This window comes from Ambystoma mexicanum, chromosome 8 (assembly GCF_040938575.1).
Source record: "Ambystoma mexicanum isolate Mex_15411 chromosome 8, UKY_AmexF1_1, whole genome shotgun sequence".
Taxonomy (NCBI): domain Eukaryota; kingdom Metazoa; phylum Chordata; class Amphibia; order Caudata; family Ambystomatidae; genus Ambystoma; species Ambystoma mexicanum.
The window spans coordinates 653,801,537-653,823,612 of NC_090929.1; the positions used below are offsets into that span (position 1 = coordinate 653,801,537).

Below are 22,076 nucleotides of genomic sequence, written 5' to 3' on the forward strand. Positions count from 1 at the left end.
CTAAACCCCCTCCCACACTCCCTGTGGTACCCAGACAGAGTGGCACCACTTTTGGAGGCTTCTGTGGAGAAGCCCGCCAAAAAGTGGAACAAAGGACTCGACTTGGGTTGGAGTCACAGAAGCGAACACAAACGCCATTTTGGAACCAAGTTTCAGCAAAAAATACCAACCAGTGAATTTATATTAATTTAATAAACCAGCGGTATGTTAGCGGCTATGTTAAAAAGTGGTAGCCTCGAACAATGGGAAAATCCCATAAGGATATATTCGCGGTCGAATTTAAAAAGTAGTATCCACTGCCACCAGCCAAAACTCGGTCGGGGGGGACTGGACAGTGCCCCCTCGAACAACAGACCCCGGGGCAATCGAATTGCCCCGACCAGTACGTCCACAATAGGATGGTTTGTACTGGTGCTGTTCACAATTTGAGACTAGTAAAGCTAATGGTGACTTTACATGCCCTGGGAGACAGTAGTCAGTCCCAGGGTATGGAGTCAATGTTTGGGGGTCGCTACGACACCCCTGGGTTATGGCACGGAGGGTACTGTGTAATCCACATACCAAAACCACATGAAGCCCTATGGGGTAAAGGACCCCATAGCCCATAAAACACATACAAAGTCAAAGGAACACCTCAAATCATGTCTAAGAGTGGGAGGAAAAGAGTCTCACTCTTAGCAGGAGAAAAAAATAAACCCCAAAAATCCAGCAAAGCTTCTGGGGGACTCACTAGCCTTTACAGAGAATTCTCCCTAACAGGGGGTGATCATCAAAACCCTTATCGACTTAATTCAAGAAGCAAGGGAACACAAAAAGGCTTTTGTGGGGTGGGGGGATTCAGGATACCATCACGCAAATGAAGCAACAAGACAACATCGTGGACAGAAAACAGGAGGCCACACAAGTGCCCGTAGAGACAGCTCCGAGACCATCACAGTCAGAAACCACCTGTAGCCCGGTGGCTTTAGTGGACAGAGCCCAATCTTCGCTTACTCAAGAGATTGCTGATGATTCACAAGTTTTGTCCCCCAGAAAGCAGACAGCCCACTCAGAACATCTGGCAAACCAAAGGCAGCCCCTCCCCTCAAGGCCCTGCAGTACTCCTTCAGGTATGAGCCTGATGCAGCTCTGAACTAACGATGGTGCCCAGGTGAAGGAGACATTCGGAAGAACCTCTATGAGTGTGGACCATTTCCCCATCTTTCACCAGGAGATTCATAAACAGGTCCATGGGCTGACAAAAGCAAAAAAGCCTGAGCAATCCAAAAAACATGCCCATACTGAAAACATCCAAGGGATGTGGCGCACAGAACTTTATTAGAAACCTAGGAACTGTATCAAGGGAACCAGTGAAACCTACAATACCAACTGAAGGCCGGGGTATGGATCGCAATAAGGAAAACCTCACTAATCTGGGATCGAACGAGAATGCAACCAGAACTCCACCTATACAGAATGTGATAATTGGATTCCAAGATGGCGGCCGAGACGGGTAGACGTGCGTGAGCATAGCTCCGTCCCCAAGCTCGGGCCGCAACAATAAAGAAATGAAATAAGCAGGCGATGTGCCCTTCAAGACAAACCTTCCTTCATCGGACAGAGAAAAAGGGGCGAAGAGGAGCCGGGACGAACAGATTGCGGGCGATCAAGAAGTGCCCCCCGGTCCTGACCCAGGACAGTCTCCCCGCTGGTGCAGGCCCGAGACGCCACGCCGCCAGACCGAGGAAGGCGCCTCCGGCGCGGGGCCAGTGAATACGCCGGAAACAGAGGAGCGAGTCCCGGAGGGGATATCCGGACCTCCGCCGGAGTGCACTCCTAAGTGAATCTAGACCGCGGCCCCCGCCGCGCAGGGAAGCAGTGAGAGAGAAGCAGGCAGACTCGGAAGCCGAGGGTAAAGAAGGGGACCGGACAGGCGAGCGCCCGTCTGGGAGCGGGAGGCGCCAGGCGGAAGGAACCGCACCCCGGAGCACACCGGCGGGGAGCGGACGGCAAGGCCCAGCATACCGCGGCAGATGCAGACGGAACCCAGTGATCCAGGCACAAAAAGCAGGTACGAGGCGGGGCAGAGTTCCGGGGATGAACGCGGAGGGCCCCCCCGGCACACCCAGCTACGCGGCCCCAGCACGCAGGTTAGGGGCCGAAATCAGGAAACCGATCAGGGAACCGCATCCCCCAGGCGGAACCAATTCGGCGGTCCCACAAAAACAGGCCACACTGGGAAAGGACACCACCACACAACGGACCCGTGGGGAGCATTTTTGCGCCCAGAGGAACAGACCCCCAGGCACTCATAAGAGACTCGCAACTCCGAGAGCAATAACAGACGCGGAACCCCACCAGCCCCCTGAGAAAAAGACCTCACACCGTCGAAAACGTCCCCACACAAAAGTATCCGAACCCGGGAGGCCCAAGGAGAGAAAGACGCAGGGATAACGCACTGGGCAAACAAATCAGACACATGTCCAAAGCCAAGGCGAGGCAGGGGTCACAGGCTGCAGCGACAAACAAAAAAGGAGTCAAGCAGGTACAAGATCTGACACACATTTGGGGAACTGGAAACTCAGGACAAAGACAACAAAATAAACAGAATAGTGAAGGAGCAGACCCAATAGAGCGTAGCGAAGAACTAGACATGGCCACTCGGGAAGACATGAAAACATGGTTTAAAGAATTCCAAGACCAGTTCATTTCCTCAACTCAGTCACAATTCGATAAAATGAAAGGGGAACTGAAGCAGGTAGTACAGGAGCTAAAAGAAGACATCGAATCCCTAGAGGAGAGGACGGACAACCTGGAAAAGACGGTCCAGAACATGGACGAGGAGGCGACCCTACAAGCCGAGGCACAAGACCGCCTCGCACATCTGGTGATGGAACTCGAATCACAATGCGAGGACTTGGAAAATAGCTCGAGGAGATCAAACATTTGCATCAAAAATATGCCGGAAACAGAAGAGGATAAATATCTCCGCTTAGCAGTGCAATAAGTATTTTGTGATATTCTGGGGGACGATCCCGGGGAAGAGATCTGCATCGATAGAATACACAGGGTAGGGCCCCGGAGAACAGGGGATCCAGGATCCCGTCCCAGAGACATCCTAGTGGCCATGACTAGCTTCACTCAAAAGGAACAGATATTGAGAAAGGCCAGGTCACTGGATCAAATGAGAATGAATGGCAGAGAAATACTACTGTTCCAGGACCTGGCTCAATCCACGCTCAGAAAGAGAAGAGAAATGAGTCAACTGACCAAAATCCTATCAGAAATACAAATCCGGTACAAATGGACATTCCCCTTTGGCCTACTATTCTCATGGGAAGAAAGGCAACATCGGATCACAACATGCGAAGAGGGCCTCAGGATTATGGGATGTCAGGAACACTAATCTGATCCCACACAAACAAGAGAATGTGATAATTGACGTGGAAAACTTTGAAGATCCGTTGATGCAGCTGTCAACATACAAAGACTACGAATCTGACGACTGCATGGAAGAAAACCCAACAGAAACTAATCTGACCTACTCGGACCAAGGAGAAGACGGGCTGGAACTTCAATCTAAGAATGTGATCCAACAAAATCATTTCTGACATTGGAGGATAAACGGGCAAGAGCGATGAGCAAGCCAGGCACCCCAGAGAAGCCGTCCACACTGTTGTACAGAATTATTGAGCATTCACGCAATAACAAACATATACGTGAAGTGGGCAGAGAGCAAGACAACAACAACCAGGCCTGGCTCTCCAGTTCTCAACACACCACCCAGACCAGAACGTCCAAGAACAGGTTTTGAACCACGGTAGCCGTAAGATAATCCTGGAAAGGGTACTGAAGGCAGATGACGGTTTAATATTAAATCGCTTTAACATAATGTGCCTTTTCCACCATGTCACCCGATTACGAGTGAGTGAATCCAAAGACATCAGGATCGTCGGCTTCCCTAACGAGGACAAAAATGACAGTGCGTCTTCATAGGGCCTCTGCCTCGCTGAGAGCCCTCCTCGTGAATGTGAAAGACCTACGGGCTCTGGGTTTTGACTTGAAAGATTGCAAGTCCCCAACGAAACTGGCTCAAGAGCTAGGCCCTCCTTTATGTACCCAAAGCCGAAAGGAATGGGCCGGAGGGGCAAGTAGAGACTGCAAAAACAAAGGTGATCAGCAAAGCAAGCCTTAGAGAGACAAGCCAGTGGTACTATGTGTACCAGATTCTTTAAAGATCACCATAAGAAAAATTGGAAAAGAAACAGGATCTGCGAGCCAGGACTCGAGAACAGACCATTTGAACCCTAAAATTGACAAATAAAAGTCTTGGGAGTGGTTGGCCAGAGCTCTAGGACCGGTTACTACAGACTAGAGTTTGACCCGGAGAGGACCCTGGAGGCTGGACATCGGATCCTGTAACACCAGAGGATTCATCCAACTGTTCCAGGCCTTTGATACAAGAGTGGCCAAATTGGACATCATATGCCTACAGGAAACGTGGCTGAGAGAAACCCCATTACTGGACGGTTTCACCGGATATCTAAACAAAGCAACTAAAGGGGATCTTTTTACTTTACTTTATTTATAATGCGCAGTCATAAACCAGTAGGTGTGAGGGCGCGGACAAGACAAAACATGACATGTAACAAATAGGAGGCCCAGCTCCGGCCTGTTGACATTGATAAGAAACAGTTCCATAGAGAAGGTCTCTCGAGTTATGCACCCCAACCGCTCCATCCAGATAACAATAATAAAAGTACTGGTTTAGCCCTCTGACAGACAGGGCTGTTTGACGCTCTTCAACCTTTACTGGAACCGATTCCAGTACTTTCGTAGACTCTATAATGGCATGGATAGATCTGCTGTATACCCAATTTTATGACCCTCAGCTATTCATTTGTGGTGACTTAAACGTTGAATGTCTGTGGCTTGCCATAAGAAGGAAAGGGCTGGCTGGGGCAGCACCTCAGAAAAAGAGAGCCAGATGCCAGGAGTGGCTGCAATAAATGGCGGTGAGGGACAGACATATGGTGAATGGCCAAGTTAAAGGAGACCTGATGGGGGCAACGACATGCCATTCGGGGACAGCAAAAGCAACTTTGGACTACTTCTTTGTCGCCAGTACCATGCTTCCATGGGTGATATCATTCACGTTACATCCATCCAAACAAATTTATCATGATCTGTTGGTACTTTCTTGTGTTAAATTGCGCCAGAAGGAAACGAAAAAAAATCCAACCTCTGGAACCACAAGACTGCCCTGGGACCAGGAAGAAATACGTTGCTTATCACTCCAGCTCTAGTTCCCCAATTGACTGAAAATGGCTAGACTGGCAACGGATGGACTTCGGGGGATGGATACGAACCTATCTAGGCCATCTTCCGAGAGGAAAAAAGAAGAGGAAGTAAACCCTGCTTTAAACCCAAGCGCTCTTTCGACAAAACAATCTCAACCCAGAAGCGTTTACTGCATAGCAACCTTTGGAGGCTAAGATCCCTCCCAGCTGTCCCCAGGGGATTAGCAATGAAAAAAAGAAAACAAAAATATAAGAGCTGGGTCATATCCTATAGAGCAACCCTCTACCAGAACGATTCCGAAGCTTTGCTGCAGGAACTGGATTTGAAGAATTAGAGAAACGTATGGCTGTGCTAAATGGCAGTGAATCTGACAATGGCCTACTCCAATTAAACCCGGTTCCTGAGAACTGCTGGGTTGAACCCTTTGTAAACCTTTTTGCACAGAAGTATCAAAAGAGGGAAGAGTCGAGCTATGACCAGACTACTCACTGGTCAATCCACTTTGACAGGGAAGAAATCTTACGCACTATAATGAAAGCCAGCAAATCACGTGCACCAGGGCCCGACGGGATGACGAATGCTATGCTAAAAGGACACCCCAGAGGCCTGAGCAGACTTCTGCTTGGCTCTCTTCCTACTCGAGCTCTTCGCTACTCCACCTCCAATTCCTTGAGGGTCAGTCGGTTATCCAAACAACGAGTTGGGGATAGATCTCTTTCTTCGGCTAATGCCTCCCTCTGGAACAGACTCCCTGACTCTCTGAAACATGAGGAAAATCATCTCCGATTTCGGAAGCACCGCAAGACCTTCCTCTTTGCTTCTGCCTTCTCTCTCTTCCTCTCCCCTGCTGATATCCGTCCAACTCTGCACTGGCCACATGGCTACCACCTGAATTCGGGCCCAGGTTGCTGCCCGCCCAGTTGGCACACCTGCACTGCCTCCTGCAACCCCTGCACTTTGGGTTTGTATCTGTAACCCTACAGTCCCCTTACCCGCACTTATTTAACACCTGCTGTCTGCACTTAACCCTCACACTTGCCTCCTGCTGTGCTGCACTACTTGCTATGTTTATCCTTTGTAATGCACTCTCCCTTCTCACCCTGCCCCAGCACTTTTTCCCACCCTCCTACCTTGCACTTGCACGATCTCAATGTCACTTGGCCTAGTAAGATCGTTGTCTTTTGTCCTCCCTCTGTTCCCCTCCCTTGCCTCGTCGTCGCACCTTGAAACACTTATGTATAGGCGTGTTATAAATGCAATATCATATCATATCATTGCCCGTTGCGGTAAAGTCCAAGCCACATGGAAACGGGCTGTTGTAGTTCCCATTTTCAAGAAGGGCGACAGGGCGGACCCAAATCACTACCTCCTGATCGCCCTTCTTGACGTCCTGGGAAAGATCATTGCGGGAATCCTGCTGCTACGCCTGAAAGAATGGGTGAAAGAGACAGGGTCCTATGACCCCAGGCGAACTGGCTTTGTTAATGGAGTCGGCTGTAATCTGAACCTGCTCCTGATCAGCCTCTTAAAGATGAAGACTCTACACGGCATGTGTAGACATGGAGTGTGCCTTCGACTGCATCAGCCAGTAAAGATTATGGGCCAAAATGTCTGCTATGGAATGCCGGGGGACCTAGTGGTTGCAATTAAAGACCTGTGCACCGGGACGATCCAGGTTAGACTTGACCAGGTGGGTAACCTGACAAAGGGGATCCGGACTTACAGGGGTCTGAAGCAGGGTTGCCCGTTGGCACCGATCCGATACAATATCTTTATTACGAACATGAAAGAGGTCCTAGATCCTCCAAGGTCATGCCCTCCTAGGATTAACGGAACATCTGCGGGATGGCTCTTGTACGCCGATGACTTAACTTACTCCTTTTGGACAGAACCCCCATCGGCCTGCATACGAAGCTGGATACATTGCACAACTATGTCGACCTGAACGGCTGGAAGATAAACATTGGAGAAAAAAAAACAAATCCCCATGTTCAAAAATATTAGGGGATGGAAAAAGAGAACTCCATGCTGGTCGTTGGGGGATAACCGAATACGACCGGTTGCCTCATTAAAACACCTAGGGGTAATGATAAGTGCGAGAGGTTGTGAGAAGCTATGGATGGACTGTCTAAATATGAAAGTGAAACAGCTGACTGTGCAAGGAAGGTTGATTGGCAGGAAGTACGGAAGATTCTCGCTCCTCCGGGTCATAAACTTTTATAACCAGAAGTTCATACCAACATTGACCTACGCAACAGAGGCTTGTTTTGGTTTGCCAGGGGAAGCTTGGGAGAGAATAGAGAGTCACTTCTGGAACGCGATTTTACAACTCCCAAATGCAAGCCCAATGGCAATTATTAGGCATGAACTAGGCCTTCTCTCACTACATGTGAGAGTAGCCTGGAAATCCTTGATGATCTTCGGCAAACTGAATACCCCTGATTGTCCACCCCAATTCCAAATTATAATGATGAAAGAAGAGGGAATGTTTGACTGGCCATTGAACCTATGGCGAGAAAGATGTGTGGGAACATTGTCTAATCTAGGCGTATCAGTTGATACATTTTGCGGAAACCCATTGCTGGTAAAGAGGGCCTTATGGGCTGCAGACTGATCGAACTCCAAGACCCACACCTTATCAAGATTGCTCACTGGCTTACCAAACATAACCCCTCAATACTTTAAAAAAATTCCCAAATGCAAAACACAGGCACCTATTCCTCAGATTCAGCTTGAACATACTCTACACCAAAGTAACACTGCACAGATATGGTGGCCTAGCAGAGGACTACGGATGTCAGTTATGCAAAAACCAAGCAGAAACACTAAATCACCTGATTAAATCACCTGAACCTCTTCTGCCCAGAACTGAGAATACAGAGAAAGCTCCTATTGTACGAAAGTATGAGGAGTAATTATGGGACTGACACAGCTGCTTGGTGGGAGGGCCTCTATGGAGGGACCAATGTGGGCCTTGCTCAGAACTTGGTAAAGTTTCTTGAGCTGATCTTCATGAAGGAAATCAAAGAAACAGAACTTTAATAACAATGGCATCATTTGTATGACTTTTTGGTTTCCATCCTTTAACCTATTTTGCGTCTTTTAGTTTTTCTTTCCTTCCCCTTTTTACTTTGATGTGAAGTATTGAGGGCTGGTATTTTCTTTCATGTTCCTTTTTAATAGATGGTAATGGAATAGCAAAAGTTTGAAATAAACTAAATGTGGAATTTGGAATGAAACATTGCTTGGACATGGTCTACCTACGCATTCCGTCCTTGATAGTGAAGTGAATGATGATGGACGCCACAGAAAACTTGCAGATCCTCGGCTTTGACTTAACACTGGTTGAACACTGCAAAAGTCGACAACCTTTCTCCCAAAAAACTGAAAACCCTAACTACAAATGTGACCCTAAGATTGGCACACACCCAACAGGGAAGATGCCGGTAAAACCACTATCGACACCGAATTATGAAGATCCTTTGGCCGTAGGTGGGATCCTCAAAGGCCCGAGAACAACTTTAAAGGTCAAATTTGACGTGGACACCCCCCAACGTGACCTCACACTAGTTAGGGATGAATAGGTGACTTGCCCACCAAGAGAGCAAGAGGAAGGCTTGTCATGGATTGCAACAGCTTTAGTCGGAAACCAAGAATAGTCATTCATGGTGGGGAGCCAAAAGACCAAGGTACTGGGCGAGAACCTTTCAGCTCAACCACACCCCAAAACGCAGGACTTTAAACTTGCATCATGGAACACTAGAGATTTCAAGAGCAAGCAACGTTAACTTGGGAGCATACGATTTAATATGCCTCCAGGAAACGTGGCTGTTGAGCCCGCCCTTTTTGGACAGATATAAAGTAATAGTTGCACCAGCAGCCAAAGGGGAAAAAGGTTGCCCGTTTTCAGGTTTATTGATTGCCCTAAAAGTAGGTTCGGGAATGTCCCTACAGAAGATTCTTTTCGCCGACCTCCACTGCCTTGCGATCCTGGTAAATTGGAACAGCGAAACTGATAGCGTGAACCCAAGGAACCTGGGAGATACGGTTATCATAACCTGCTACTGGAACCCTCACGCCATAACAAACATTTTACAGAGTTCATTTCCAAGATAATGGACAACACTTGGACAACTTCTAACGTTATCCACATGGTGCTCTGTGGAGACTTGAATGCTATACGCATGTCCCCATACAGCAACGGGATTGAAAAACCAACAAATGGATCAGCGAAGGAAAGAGGAAGGCTCTGGTTGGAAGTCATGCGAGAATGGGATATGCATCAGTTGAAAGTGAGTCCACTGGTCTAAATAAAGTCCCAACCTGGGAAAGAGGGTCCCAGGTGGCGGATTTGGATCAACCGAAGCAGCTAAAGTATGTAAGCATTATAAATCCTGGATTACTGCTCGGAGACACACGCTCCTTCAACAAGATGCCGAGCAAATGTTGGGAACCCTTAGTGGGAAAAAAATCTAAAGACTTCTGGGCCTTAATAAAACCAACGTCAAATGGTTGTGATGATCCGCAACAAAACCCTGTAAGCGAAGAAACCTGGAAAGATCACTTCTTAAACGTTTACAGGGGACAAACTCAGACAGCCAACTCTAATATACCAGCGAGTAGAGTGAAGACCTGGCTATTTAATTATGAGGTGGAAGAGATTGTGGAAAAGATTAGGAAATTAAATCCATCTAGAGCTCCGGGCCCGGACGGGTTCACAAACAAAATGCTGAAAGAACATCCAACAGAATGGGCCCTCTTTATCCAAGTAGTACTAAAGAATGTCTCCATACAAAGGTCAATTCCTGAGTCATGGAAAATGGCGACAATCGTGCCCATTTTCAAAAAGGGGCACAAGGAGGACCCAAAAAGCTACAGGCCAATCACATTACTTGAGGTGATTGGTCAAACTTTTGGGTCTTTCCTTCTGGAGAAATTCAACCGTTGGATCAAAGAGTCCGACTCAATCGATCCACTTCAAACTGGGTTTGTAAAATCCATCGGAACTTCAATAAACACCATGGGCCTCATTACAACCCAGGCGTTAAGGGGTTAACGGCGCCGTAAAAGGTGTCGACGCTGTTAAACCCTTAAACCCTTAACGCCTGATTACGAGGTCCCTTTGCGGGTTGCACTTTAACGCCTGCTTTTAGCAGGCATTAAAAAACCAACCCGCAAAGGGACCTAGGAGCTAATTACGGCACCGTAATTTACAGTGCCGTAATTAGCGCCTTCCCCATTCCCATTGAGCCCTATGGGCCAAAAATGGGAATGGGGAAGGGGCCATGGTGAATGGGGAATTACTGCCCGCCAACCTTGGAATAGCACCATGGTTTAGTGCCAGGGTCGTAATGAGGCCCCATGCTACTGAATCTTCTGAAAAACAAGACACACCAAGGCTAAGGAAAGATCTTCATTGTATTTGTAGATCTTGTACAAGCCTTCAACCGGGTGGACTGTAACTTGCTGTGGGCATAATTGGAGGAAAGAAGATGCCTGGAAGAAGTGATGAAGCCTTTAGTTGCTTTACACACAGACAATTGACGTGGGAGGATAACTCAGGTTCGATCCCTGTGTACGTATTTAGAAACCTCTGGGTATTTAAGCGCATTATAAATACGCAACTAAGACAAAAAAAAACTATTACGCAACTGAAAAACAAACAATTTCTCTAACAGCACCTCAAAGCCCGCGGGCTGTGTGAGCGCTTTAAAAATGCAAAATAAAAAATAAATAAGATAAGATAAACCGTGCCCGCTTGCTATCGGCCGCCCTTCTAACATCTCAAGGAGTAAAGCAGGGGTGTCCGTTGGCTCCGGCAATCTATAACCTCTTTATCTCTGACATCCAACGATTCGAAGTTAACCTTAAATCATTTCCAACCAACCATCGGGGAAGAGAAGGTTCCGAGATTGCTATACGCTGACGACCTCGTCCTGATTGACCAGGCCAAAATAGGATTACAAAGACAACTCAACGGTCTACAGAGATCCGTATACCTCAACAAGATGGAGATAAATCAAACCAAAACCAAAATAATGTCCTTCCAACAAGGTAATTCAAAGAGAGAACCCTTCACATGGACTCTGGGCCACCAAAAAAAATCGAAAAGGTGGAATCATTCAAATACCTGGGGATCATCATGCCTGGTGGACACTCCCCAACAAGAAGTTTTGCTAAGGAAGGCAAACATTCTAGTAACCTAGGTAAAACTGCTAGACAAAAAATATGGACGTTTCTCTCTAATGGCTGCCATTAAGTTCTATAAAGGTAAGATCGTCCCTACTCTCACATACGGTGCAGAGACAACCCAAGACATGTCCCAGAAACTATGGTTAAGACTTGAATCCATCGTCTGGAAAAGAATCTTGACCCTGCCAAAAGCGACACCAATCTCCATAATCCGTAGAGAATTAGGTCTTTCATCATTACAGGTAACATTGGAATGGAAAGTCTTAGCACTATTAAGGAAATCATCACTTCCTGGTACTCCAAAGTTAATGAAACTGTTGAACCAGGAGATGCTAAAAGGAGCCTGCCCAATGTTGACCCAGTGGGCTAATCACAACAGAAAGAAGCTGGAGGAACAGGCCTGCACCGAAGACGATCTCAGGGTAAACCCGATGAAAATAAAGAGGAAACTCTTTGAATTGGACTGGATCATTACTGAAGAGAAGGCGGGGGCCTGTAAACTTGTTGGAGACTTACCACTCAACGTCTGAAAACTTAATCAACCACGGGCTTACCTCGTAAAATCCCCAAACAGAATATACAGAGAAACCTTTATGAGGATGCGCTTCAACCAGATCCTAACAAATGAGATAAAGTCCATCTGTGGAGTCAGCCCAACCGACGCATGCAGATTTTGCCAAATTCCTGAGCAAACCGAAACAATCAAGCACGTAATGATGCCATGTGCGGGGCTGACTGTGGAGCGTGATCTCTTTCTCAACCCCTGATGTGCAAGTACACTAAAATGGACGCAGAGAGTAAATAGATGGCTCTGATCAATGGCGACAACACAGCTTGGGTCATTGCTGCAGTTTCAGTTATAAGGAAGATATTTCCACCAGAGTAATGACCAACGTTGATGAAAAACAAAGTTTCACAGGTGAGAATCCAACTACAAAACAGAGACTGGCAAGGACGGTTGACGTTGTGATCTACTACGTGTGATAGGAGGAACACGTCAGATCTGAAGGAGAAAGCCCCCTCTCACTGAGTAATCACTTCTTTATCTCCAACCAGGGATCAGATAGACTAAGGGTAAACCCCCCCCCAATAAATAAATACATAAATAACTAAACACAAAAGGAACTTAAATTAACTGAAACGAAATGGGGACAAAGACGCATTTGTGGAAGGGATTATTGTTTTTATTGTAAAAATTGCAATGCAATTAAAATCAATTAAAAAATAAATAAATAAAATCCTACATTTAAAAAAAATAATAATAATTGTATTTTCGCTGTATTGCAACTAACCAACGATCCACGAACGTTCGGAGATAAGCCTGCCGCTCCGTCCACGTTACCAAAATTGGACAACAAGGTTAATAATTTGCTTGTTGTTCCAATCTGTTCGGATCCCTTCTGGTGTATTGGAGTGTGGGGCTGACTGATGGTTTAGAAAACAATATTCACCACTGGTAGCCCAGAAGTTATTCGTCACACAGGGAAATCTTCTGAATGAAGTTTGTCTTGGCCATTCTTCACTATCACCACCAGTGGTCAGAAACATCACCCTAAAAAAAATTCAGGATATTCCTGAAGAGTGTGAATGGGCAGGCTTCAAAGGATGGTCACCGGGAAAGTCTGTAGGTCTGCATAGGGAATACAGGAAAAGACAAGAAACCAGGCCAAATGAGCACAAGAGGTAACCACAACTTTTTGGAATTGCAATCCAAGCCTCACCACTTGTCAAGCACTGCCATTTTCAGACACTGTCGATCAACCTCTCAAACAGATAAGCTGAAGTGCGGCATAGGCCGACTAGGACCTCAGTGGCACAGACAGATCTGGGTACCAGAAGAAAGCAGTACATTGTAACACACAGATCTCGGTAGTGGCTGTTCCATTTACTCTATGCTACCACCACCAAATTAAACATACTTGCTTGGTTTTTAAGTCTTAAGTCGGAACTTAGACACCACCAGGATATTGAGTCCTTTTGATTGCAGACCAAAAAATCCATATTCATGGTTGGTGATCGAGACCTTTGTTGGAAACCTCACTGTGTTCAAATCTTGAGCTGGAACTGTTATTTGATTCAGTGCAATATATACCAAGGTTATGCATTACGAAAAAATGAGAGCTAAGTTACTGACCAAATTCATCATCCCAGGCCTGATACCAGATAACGGTCACGTTGCCTTACATTGATAGACCACCACTGAAATGTGATGCGGAGATATGAAGTCATGGAACTTTACAGACAGAAAACAGACTTCGGAAAAATGAACATGGTCAGGAGGGTCAAACATATTTGATAAGGGACATTTTCTTACATAAACTGGAGCAGGATTTCGATCTTTGTTCCAACAGAAATATATGGTGAATTGATTTCCCCTCTTTATGTCTATCGATAGGGTTCGGCGGAGTGTGTCTCATAACAGCAGCCGTCAAGGGAGGGGAGGTAGGGTTGCTCCATCAATTTTTAGCTGCATGTAAATCATTTGTCACGTATAAAAAAATGGTAAGTACTTGAATGGTATTTTCTGTTGGTGTGAGTCTTGCTTTGATTTTACTGTTAAAACTATTAATAAGAAGAAGTACCATAAGAAAAAGAGAAAGAGAACAGCGGCTAATAATTTTGTAATTCTAACTAAAAGAGGAACAATTCCATATGTTTTTTTATAAATCGCAATCAAACAATGCATGGTCTTCATTTCTGAACTACATGTACATAATGTTGGGCTTTCGAAAAGGCTAAACTCATTAAGTCACTTATGAGTACAAACAAAACAATTAAAAGCATAGCAGTGGCTAAACATAGTAAGTATTGTTCACATGGTGGCTGCGACTTACTGTGTTCTTAGGGGGATGCTCGGAAGTAATATTCTCTAATTCTTCAATGGTATGGACTTCCAGATCTATTGGGGACGGTCCCTTTTCACTTAGAACCTGAAAAAACTGACTGTTTGCTGAAAACAGAAAAAACCATTAACATGTGGAGGTATTTTAGTTTCACTATTTACAAAAGTATAAAGCAGATATCAAGTATCAAGCACAATCATGCCCACCTACAAACCCGATCATAGTCCCCTATTTCATCAAGGCCCAACTTTGTGCTAATTTCTGATTAGTCCATTGAATAACATAATGGCCCTTCTTTTCAAGAACATGCTAAAAGCCTGTAGGGGGCCAGCAGCGTGTGCTCTTACGAGCACTGCAGGCCCAGCCGTGCAATGTGCATTATTTGCACTATGCCGTGCAAACAAGTGCAAATTCCTCCGGCATTTAACAGGGAATACAAAGCCTTTATGCGAGACACAAAATTATGTGCTGGCATAAATTCATCGGTTTCCTTGGCATGGCAAGTGGATTGGGGAGGTGGAATTGTTATTTTTAATTCATGCCACCTCTTTGTCTTTAAAAAATGCAAAAATCCCTAAGAGTGACCTTTTACGCATATTTTTGTTCACTAATTAACACTCTGGGTACCTAAAACAAATTGACCCCACTATGTTTTTCCACAGATTGAAAGTAAAACGAGAAATAAAAAAGATGTGACACAAGATGTATTCCTGGGAACAATCTACAGCCCTCCCAAATCCCTCCCCAACCGCCCATCAGTCAATTGAAAGGTAGTGAAGCTATTAACTTGGCTTTGTCAGTCAAACATATGCTCGTGTGCCCTTCTTCAGGTGACATAATTGGCCTAACATTGTCAGGGAGGCCTTCACCCTAGTCAAGCCGAGCATTCGGAAGTGGGCCGGAGCTCTGGAAAGACTAACCAATCTCATTACCTTGGTGTGATTGAAAGGGCTCGGCAGCCTCCGGTTGTGCTTAGCACCTTACTCAGAAATATGACACATGGAGATGCATTCTTGCAAGGCTTAGCCATCGACTACTGCCCCCTTGGGAATATGTTGGTTCTCAAGGGGAGGTCCGTTCTGGGGTCATCATATTAATAGATGGGTCATTTATTTAAAAGGACAACTTTACTGCTTTGGCTTGGAATCATATTCTAGACAGAACATGGTTACTCCAGATGTTTTGGACTTGCGCTCTCAATAGCTCTGGCAGCAGTCAGTGGAGTAGGATTATGGGAGTTGTAGTACAAAATATCTGGGAGGGCTACAGAAGTAGTAACCATGGTCTGGAACCTTTAATTCGGAAATATCTATGCGAAAACCCAGAGAGACATGATCCTGTCTAAACCTCTGCTTTTTGTAACTCAAGCTTTATGTGAGCTTGAGCTTTTGTTGTAAGCTGGTGCAATAATCTGCTAGCTGCAATCAGGTCACTGTAGGCAACAACGACCCCAGAAGGAATATGGGTGATGGCTTTCATAGACCACAACCTTAGGGTCCTTACAACTCTCCTCAGAAAGGTAATTGTTGTTGGCTACCACATATATGGCCTTGGAATTCTTTGAAAAGAAAATGGTGCACAGTCAAAATTGGGCTTTCTGTAGAGGCACTTTACTTCCTATCATTGTCCTAGAAGTAAGGAAGCAGAAGACCGAATTGGCCAGACCATCTGGGAGGGAGAGCTTGAGGCTATCAAACAATCTGGGCTTCATGGATAATGGAACCAGGAGAAAGATGCACAGTTAATTGGTCACCAACAAAAAACCTATGAAACCTGATTGTCTGAAAGGTCTGAGAGAGCCTCAAGAGGTTTTCCCTTTCCTTGAACCAAGAAGAATGTTCTTCTGCTTGAATTGCTTGTGAAGGTGGAAAGGTTACTTGTCAACAGATTCTTAGGGGCCACAAAAATGTATGCATATATTTAAGTATGTTTTGTAAGGGAGGAATGGCATCAGAAGTATGTCAAATCAAAATGGCCTATACAACAAAACGTAATGCCTGCCCTATCTCTCATACAAAAAGTGTGTTAAGGGGAATGTGTATGCAACTGAAACTCAGTGTTATAACATAAAGGATCAAAGTGGCTGAGTCAGCTCCTCCCAACCTTGGACAGCACAGAGAAAGGCGGCTCCGTAGACAGGATGACACACTCTGGCTCAGGTTCTCAAAACAAAGGCAGTTCCAAAACTGGATTGAGGGACACTTGGCCATCCACGTTAAAGTCACTTATTCCAGCGTTCCAAAAGTACTTTCACAGTTCAACAAAAAAGTTCACGCAGGATTCCCTCCGTCAGGCTCGAACCTCTCAAAGCTTATACAGTTCACATATGTCTCTGTCAGCCGGGATCTGCCCTCGCAATCACAGTACTTAGAGGGGTTCCCTTCCCCAAGATTAATTCACATTCCTTAGGGGTTCCCTTCCCCTGACTTATCACACTTCTGGTCCCCCTCAGTTGGGCTCAGAAGACTTTCGAATGTGTGAGTCTTTTACCATAGACCCCTGCAGGACCATTTTGACTTTATCTTCAGCTCACACTCTTATGTTATTTGCCCCAGTGTCTCTTGATCTTAGTAGTTCAGTACCATAAGCACAAAAGTTCAAAGAAATCTTTTTCCTCAAGCATTCTCCATTTCACTTCCCCTTTTGCCGGGGTTAATCTTGACAATTCCAAATTTCAGAGTTCGTTCACTTAGCCGCTTTACAACAAACATTTCACAGAGACTTTCGAGTGGGCTACTTCCTTTCACTGGACCACTTTGCTACTCTGTATCACTGGCTTCACAGTAAACAGCCACTTAAAAGTTCATCACTGGTTAGCTTTCTTTTTCGCATCTCATCAGCATGTACGCAACCTTCACTTGTGAGATACACTGTTGCGGCTTCAATCTTTCCTTGACACAAACCGGCCTTTCATGTCCTTCATTAACTCACCGGTTGTGCACGTTCCTGTCTTGTCTCTGCGGCTTTGATTCGCGAGTCAAGGTTAACACCACAGCAATACAATAGATGGGTAACCCCTACGTCGCTGGCAAGAGGGGAAGCAACTAGCAATAAAGAACAAAAGTCAAGCCAGCGGATTTGAAAACAAGTACACTCAAATAGGCACAATCCCACCAGCAGTGTCGGGAACAATCCCTCGATCAACCCCTCAGATCACTACATATAAATTACAACAAAGTTAAAAAAAATGTAATTAAATTTCTTTATTTTTCTTTGTTTTCAAATCCGCTGGCTTGACTTTTGTTCTTTATTTAAGGTTAATACCACAGGCTTGGCCTCGCCTCCCCAACTTTGTTGTCCACCCTGGAGGGTCGGTGGTGTCCTTCAAACACAATTCAGGTTTCTTCTTGGCTGTGAATTGTCTTTCTCTGCGTGTCCTTCATGGGTTCCCAGAAGCAACGACCTTGTGTGGGGATCTTCAGGGTTTCGCTACCCTTTACTCTTGTCCCTCGATCAGTCGTCCTGCTCCAGTAGGTTCCTTACTCGGAAGTTCTGCTCTTTCTCGTGTTCCACCTTGCTCACAGTGTGTCTCCATGTTCCACCTTTTATCCGTGTGGGGAGAGCTAATGGGTATCAGATGTATGTGATTAAAATCAAGTGCCTGACCTTGCCTGAATCGATTAGCGGGACATGTCCAATGAGACATGTAAGTGTTAGCCTCTTTAATCTCAATCGCCCGCTTCCTCGACCCAGTGTTTGTGTAGAAAAGGGGGTGGGGGGTTTGGATGTTGGAGGATCCTTATAAAATAGGATGGGGCATGGGTACGGGAAAGGGGGGAATACTGCGCCTCACCCTCGGCTGCCTCACCCTCACTTCCCAAAGACCCCTCACCCAGGTGATCCTCCCGCACTGGTCCACCCCAGAGTCTGGATCCAAAGACCCATGCCACCTGAGAGAGAGATCCCCGGGGAATAGAAAGTGAGACACCCTTTAGTTTCTCACATTTTTTTGTAATGTCAGGTGGACAGATCGAAGTTAAAGAGACTGGGACTGCAAGCATTTCCAAGGGAGGGAGCAACAATCTTTCCCATTAAGGGCTTTGATCTTCATCTAACGTGTGAGAGATTTGAAGACCTTTTAAGGATAAAGTAATTTCTTACAGCACAGCTAGCAGGCGCGTGCCCAAATACACTCTTTTTTTAGATCTCAATAAAGTCTACTATTATATTGCATATAGTACTATAAGGAACTCATGGTGGCAACAAGTAAACCAGACACAAGTGATCACAGCTCAAGGGTGTTTATTGAACAATGAATGCTGTATGCAGGTTGGAAAAACACCTAATCTAAACCTAAATCTAAGATGGGAACAAGCGTCAACCACCAAATGAAAAATAAGGCAGTCCTAGTGGCGCTGTGTCAAATAGTACGGCCTATACTAAGAAACCTATTGCCAGACCTTACAACTAATACAAAAAGGGTGTGGGATAGTTCTCAAGAAAAGAAAGAAGTGTTCTCAAATAATATGTCGGGATGCGGTAGCCTGGGTCTCCCTTCCCCACGTTTTGATCACGGGGTAAGATGGGAACTTGGAACACAGTACGCTTTCGGTCCTCTCCAGCACGAGACAACAGTTCAAGTTGCAGCTCTCAGGACAGCCGATGGCCAAGTCTTGTTTCCTTTGAAAGTCACTGGCCTTCGATGGCCTGACGTGTTCAAATAACAAAAACAAAAGTTCTTTCAACCAAATTAAAGTTCTTTAGGGTGATAATGATTCACCCCTGGGTCCCCCTCTTCTGGGCACTGACCATTCTCAATTGTTATCCACAGTTCACGTAAGGTAATGGTTTCACCCTGGGCCCCCCTCTTCTGGGCACTGACCCTTCATGTAGTGTATTCCTTAATTTATGTATTAGTTATTTTCTCAATGAAATTGGATGATAGCTTCACACCTGGATCTCCCTTGGTCGGGCTCGGACCCCTCTTGACTGCCAGTACTTGGGTGATGTTTTATTACAAAGATACAATTGTACTGCACCACTGTCCGAAAAGTATGTCATGCTGTAAACCGTGTTTTAATGCTTGTTTGCACAAATAGGTTGGCTTGAAACCAGCCGACACATGTTTCGAGCACTGCTCTTCTTCAAAGACTAATGAGTTGTCAAGGTACATTAACCCGTCATTTGTCTATATTTCCTTGCAATTGCAGTTTCTGATCTCCTGGAGTGAAAGCCTTTTGGCAGCAGTGTCTGTTCTACTGTACGAACAAGCATTCAAATAATACTTTTCGGACCGTAGCGCAGTACAATTGTATCTTTGTAATAAAATTGTTCTTTATGTTGGAGCTTTGAGCAGATGCTCCACACTTGGATACGACTACCCACAGCCTAAGTCTTCCATTATCAGACAGAACACTAATCAATTCATTTGTACGTGCGCTAGGGTTTTCCAGTTCTCGTCTGCCTCTAAAATCTTTCTCTTACTTGGGTGATGGCTTCACCCCTGGCTCTCCCTCAGTCGGGCTCGGACCCCTCTCCTCTTTAGCAGGATTTTTCCTCCCATAGTTTCTCAATGTCTTTTCAAACAGTTCATAGTGGACATCCCTTGGCTGGGTTCATGTCTGTCAACACACTGTTTCTCGGGACATTAGACTGCGCCCCTCTCGTCAGCATCCCTCGTCAGGTTCACTCTTGCCAACTTCACATTCACAATTGTTTGCATGATTCACCTCCTTTTCTTCCATACAATTTGTAGATCAAATTCTTTCGATTGTATGGGGATATTTACTTGATCCTCGGTATGACCACTTTGACCTATTTTGGTGGCCCTCCGATGACTTTCTGGTATCTGTAGTTTTTTCTCAGGTGAGGATCGACCAGAGTCTCTTGAGTTAGCACCCATGTGGTACTGGTTTCCCTCGGCAGTTGGTCTCCGCTTAACACTTTTACAGTTCTTTTACAGTTCATCGAACTTGGTTCAAACTTGCCACTTTGCGATTATCAATTAACGGTTCTCCCCTCGACTCACCGGCTGTGATGAACCGCTTGCCTTTCCTCGTCCTTGGAGTCAAGGCCGGTACCACAGGCGCGGGAGCTTCCCTTGCTCCTGCTTATCAGCATAGGTTTGCCCTGTGTACCGTAGACATCTGCTGCAAGACACGTGTGCTATTGTTCACAGTCTTATGTCCTCTTCTACGAAGGTTCCACGGCCCTGGGACGAAAAGGGCAAGGTCACTTCTCTCCTCGCCACCCTCTAGATTCCCACCGCCTTTCTCCTCGTCTTGAACTGCTGTGCCTGGTTAGCTGTGCCATTGTGCTGTCTGCCGTGCTCGCCTTGCTTGTACTGTGTTCTCTTGCTCCACCTTTGGGGAAAAGGAAGGGCTATCAGGTTTGTGTGATTAAAGACAACTGCCTGACTTTTCCTGACCCACGTGTTGGGACATGTCATGTAAATAGTTTTATTACAAGTCCATAATACAGTGTTCATGTCGGGAAAGGGAGGGTTTGGAGTGTCGGATTGTTCTACGGGATATGATGGGAAAGGGATGCGATTATGCCAAGGGAGTCGGATACAAAGTAAAAAAGTATTTGGGTTAGAAAGAAAAGGTGGTAGAGTTTCTAGGTTTCCTGCAGTCTAGGATGGAGAAAAGGTATTGGCAAAAGGGTGAGATTGGTGAGGTTTATGAAACAAACTAGAATCGCCAGAGTTCTTATCGTGACCTGAATATGGGGAATTGTGGGAATGATAATGCATTGTCAAAACAGCCTGGGGGTTCGGAAAGTGTTTAATCCAAGTAGAGAGTGGGTGTTCGGGACTGAATAACCTGAAGGATGTGAAGAAGAATGAATGGGAGTAATCGGGTAGGAAACAGGATAACAGGGCTTTGAGATCCTAGAGGATTGGTTCTGTACAGAGTGGTTACTGTAGTTTGGAAGAAGGGATTCAATGGGAGGAGGGGGGGCAGATGTGGCACAGCCCATAAAGGTCTCAGAGATTTCACCCTCCTCTTCTTCTTCCTCAGTAACATACTCATCTCCATTTAGCATAACCCCGGGCTCCCCTACCCAGGTGATCTTTCCCTGCTTGTCTGTCTTCAAGGTTGGGATAAGAGAGGGTCAGTCCCTTCTTGGCCACCTGAATAAGGGATTCTCTGGGTCTGCTGGAGAGAATACCCTCAGGTTTCTCACAGTACAAACTAGTGTAAACCTAGACTATAGCAGGATCTGCACAAAAGTTAAGTATGTGATTACTCTATACAATGTCATAAGTTATGCTTCCCAATTTAATTGAAGATGAACAAGTTGCTCCAATTATAAACCATGATTCAAAACGTTCAATGAAATCCAAAAATGCCACTTTAAGGGGTGGATCAACAAGCATTACACATTTATGGAATAGTTCATACCTTGCACTTGCCGGACACACTTCAGTGCATAGTTTAGAGCATCTACTGTACTTGGTTTGCTCTGGGTCAGTTTCTCTGATGGCAGACGGCGCTTCATCTCCTGAACCATGAACATCAACTCTTTGTGGGAGCGATTCCGATCAGATGGCTCACTGCTGACGAAAGAACATCCATACGGTTACAGGTCAAACTGCATAACATGTCTCTATTGACAATGTGTCAAAATCATAGTGTCATTTTGAGAAAATCATCTACCCATATTGCTATCAAGAGATAATATTGGAGGAAAATACACAGTTTTCAAACAATATTTATTTCAAATTATTCCTGCACCACCATCCCAAACATTCCCCAAAAATTGTAAGACCAGAGTTATAATTTAACCCAGTCCACAAATATGCAGGAAGTGCTTTCT

At 45.5% G+C, this 22,076-nt stretch overlaps 1 protein-coding gene across 7 annotated transcripts in view; it reads right to left on the reverse strand.

Annotated features, from left to right (window-relative positions):
* The window catches only part of PER3 (period circadian regulator 3), a 494,927-nt gene that overhangs the window by 300,756 nt on the left and 172,095 nt on the right, over positions 1-22,076 (reverse strand). For 6 of the 7 annotated variants that reach the window (XM_069610411.1, XM_069610410.1, XM_069610408.1 and 3 more), the window contains 2 exons: positions 21,662-21,816; positions 14,307-14,422 (listed from right to left, as the gene is read on the reverse strand). In XM_069610411.1, coding sequence (XP_069466512.1) covers positions 14,307-14,422; positions 21,662-21,816 — 271 coding nt within the window. The remainder of the gene's footprint in view (positions 1-14,306; positions 14,423-21,661; positions 21,817-22,076) is intronic. The other variant, XM_069610412.1, reaches the window with a different exon arrangement.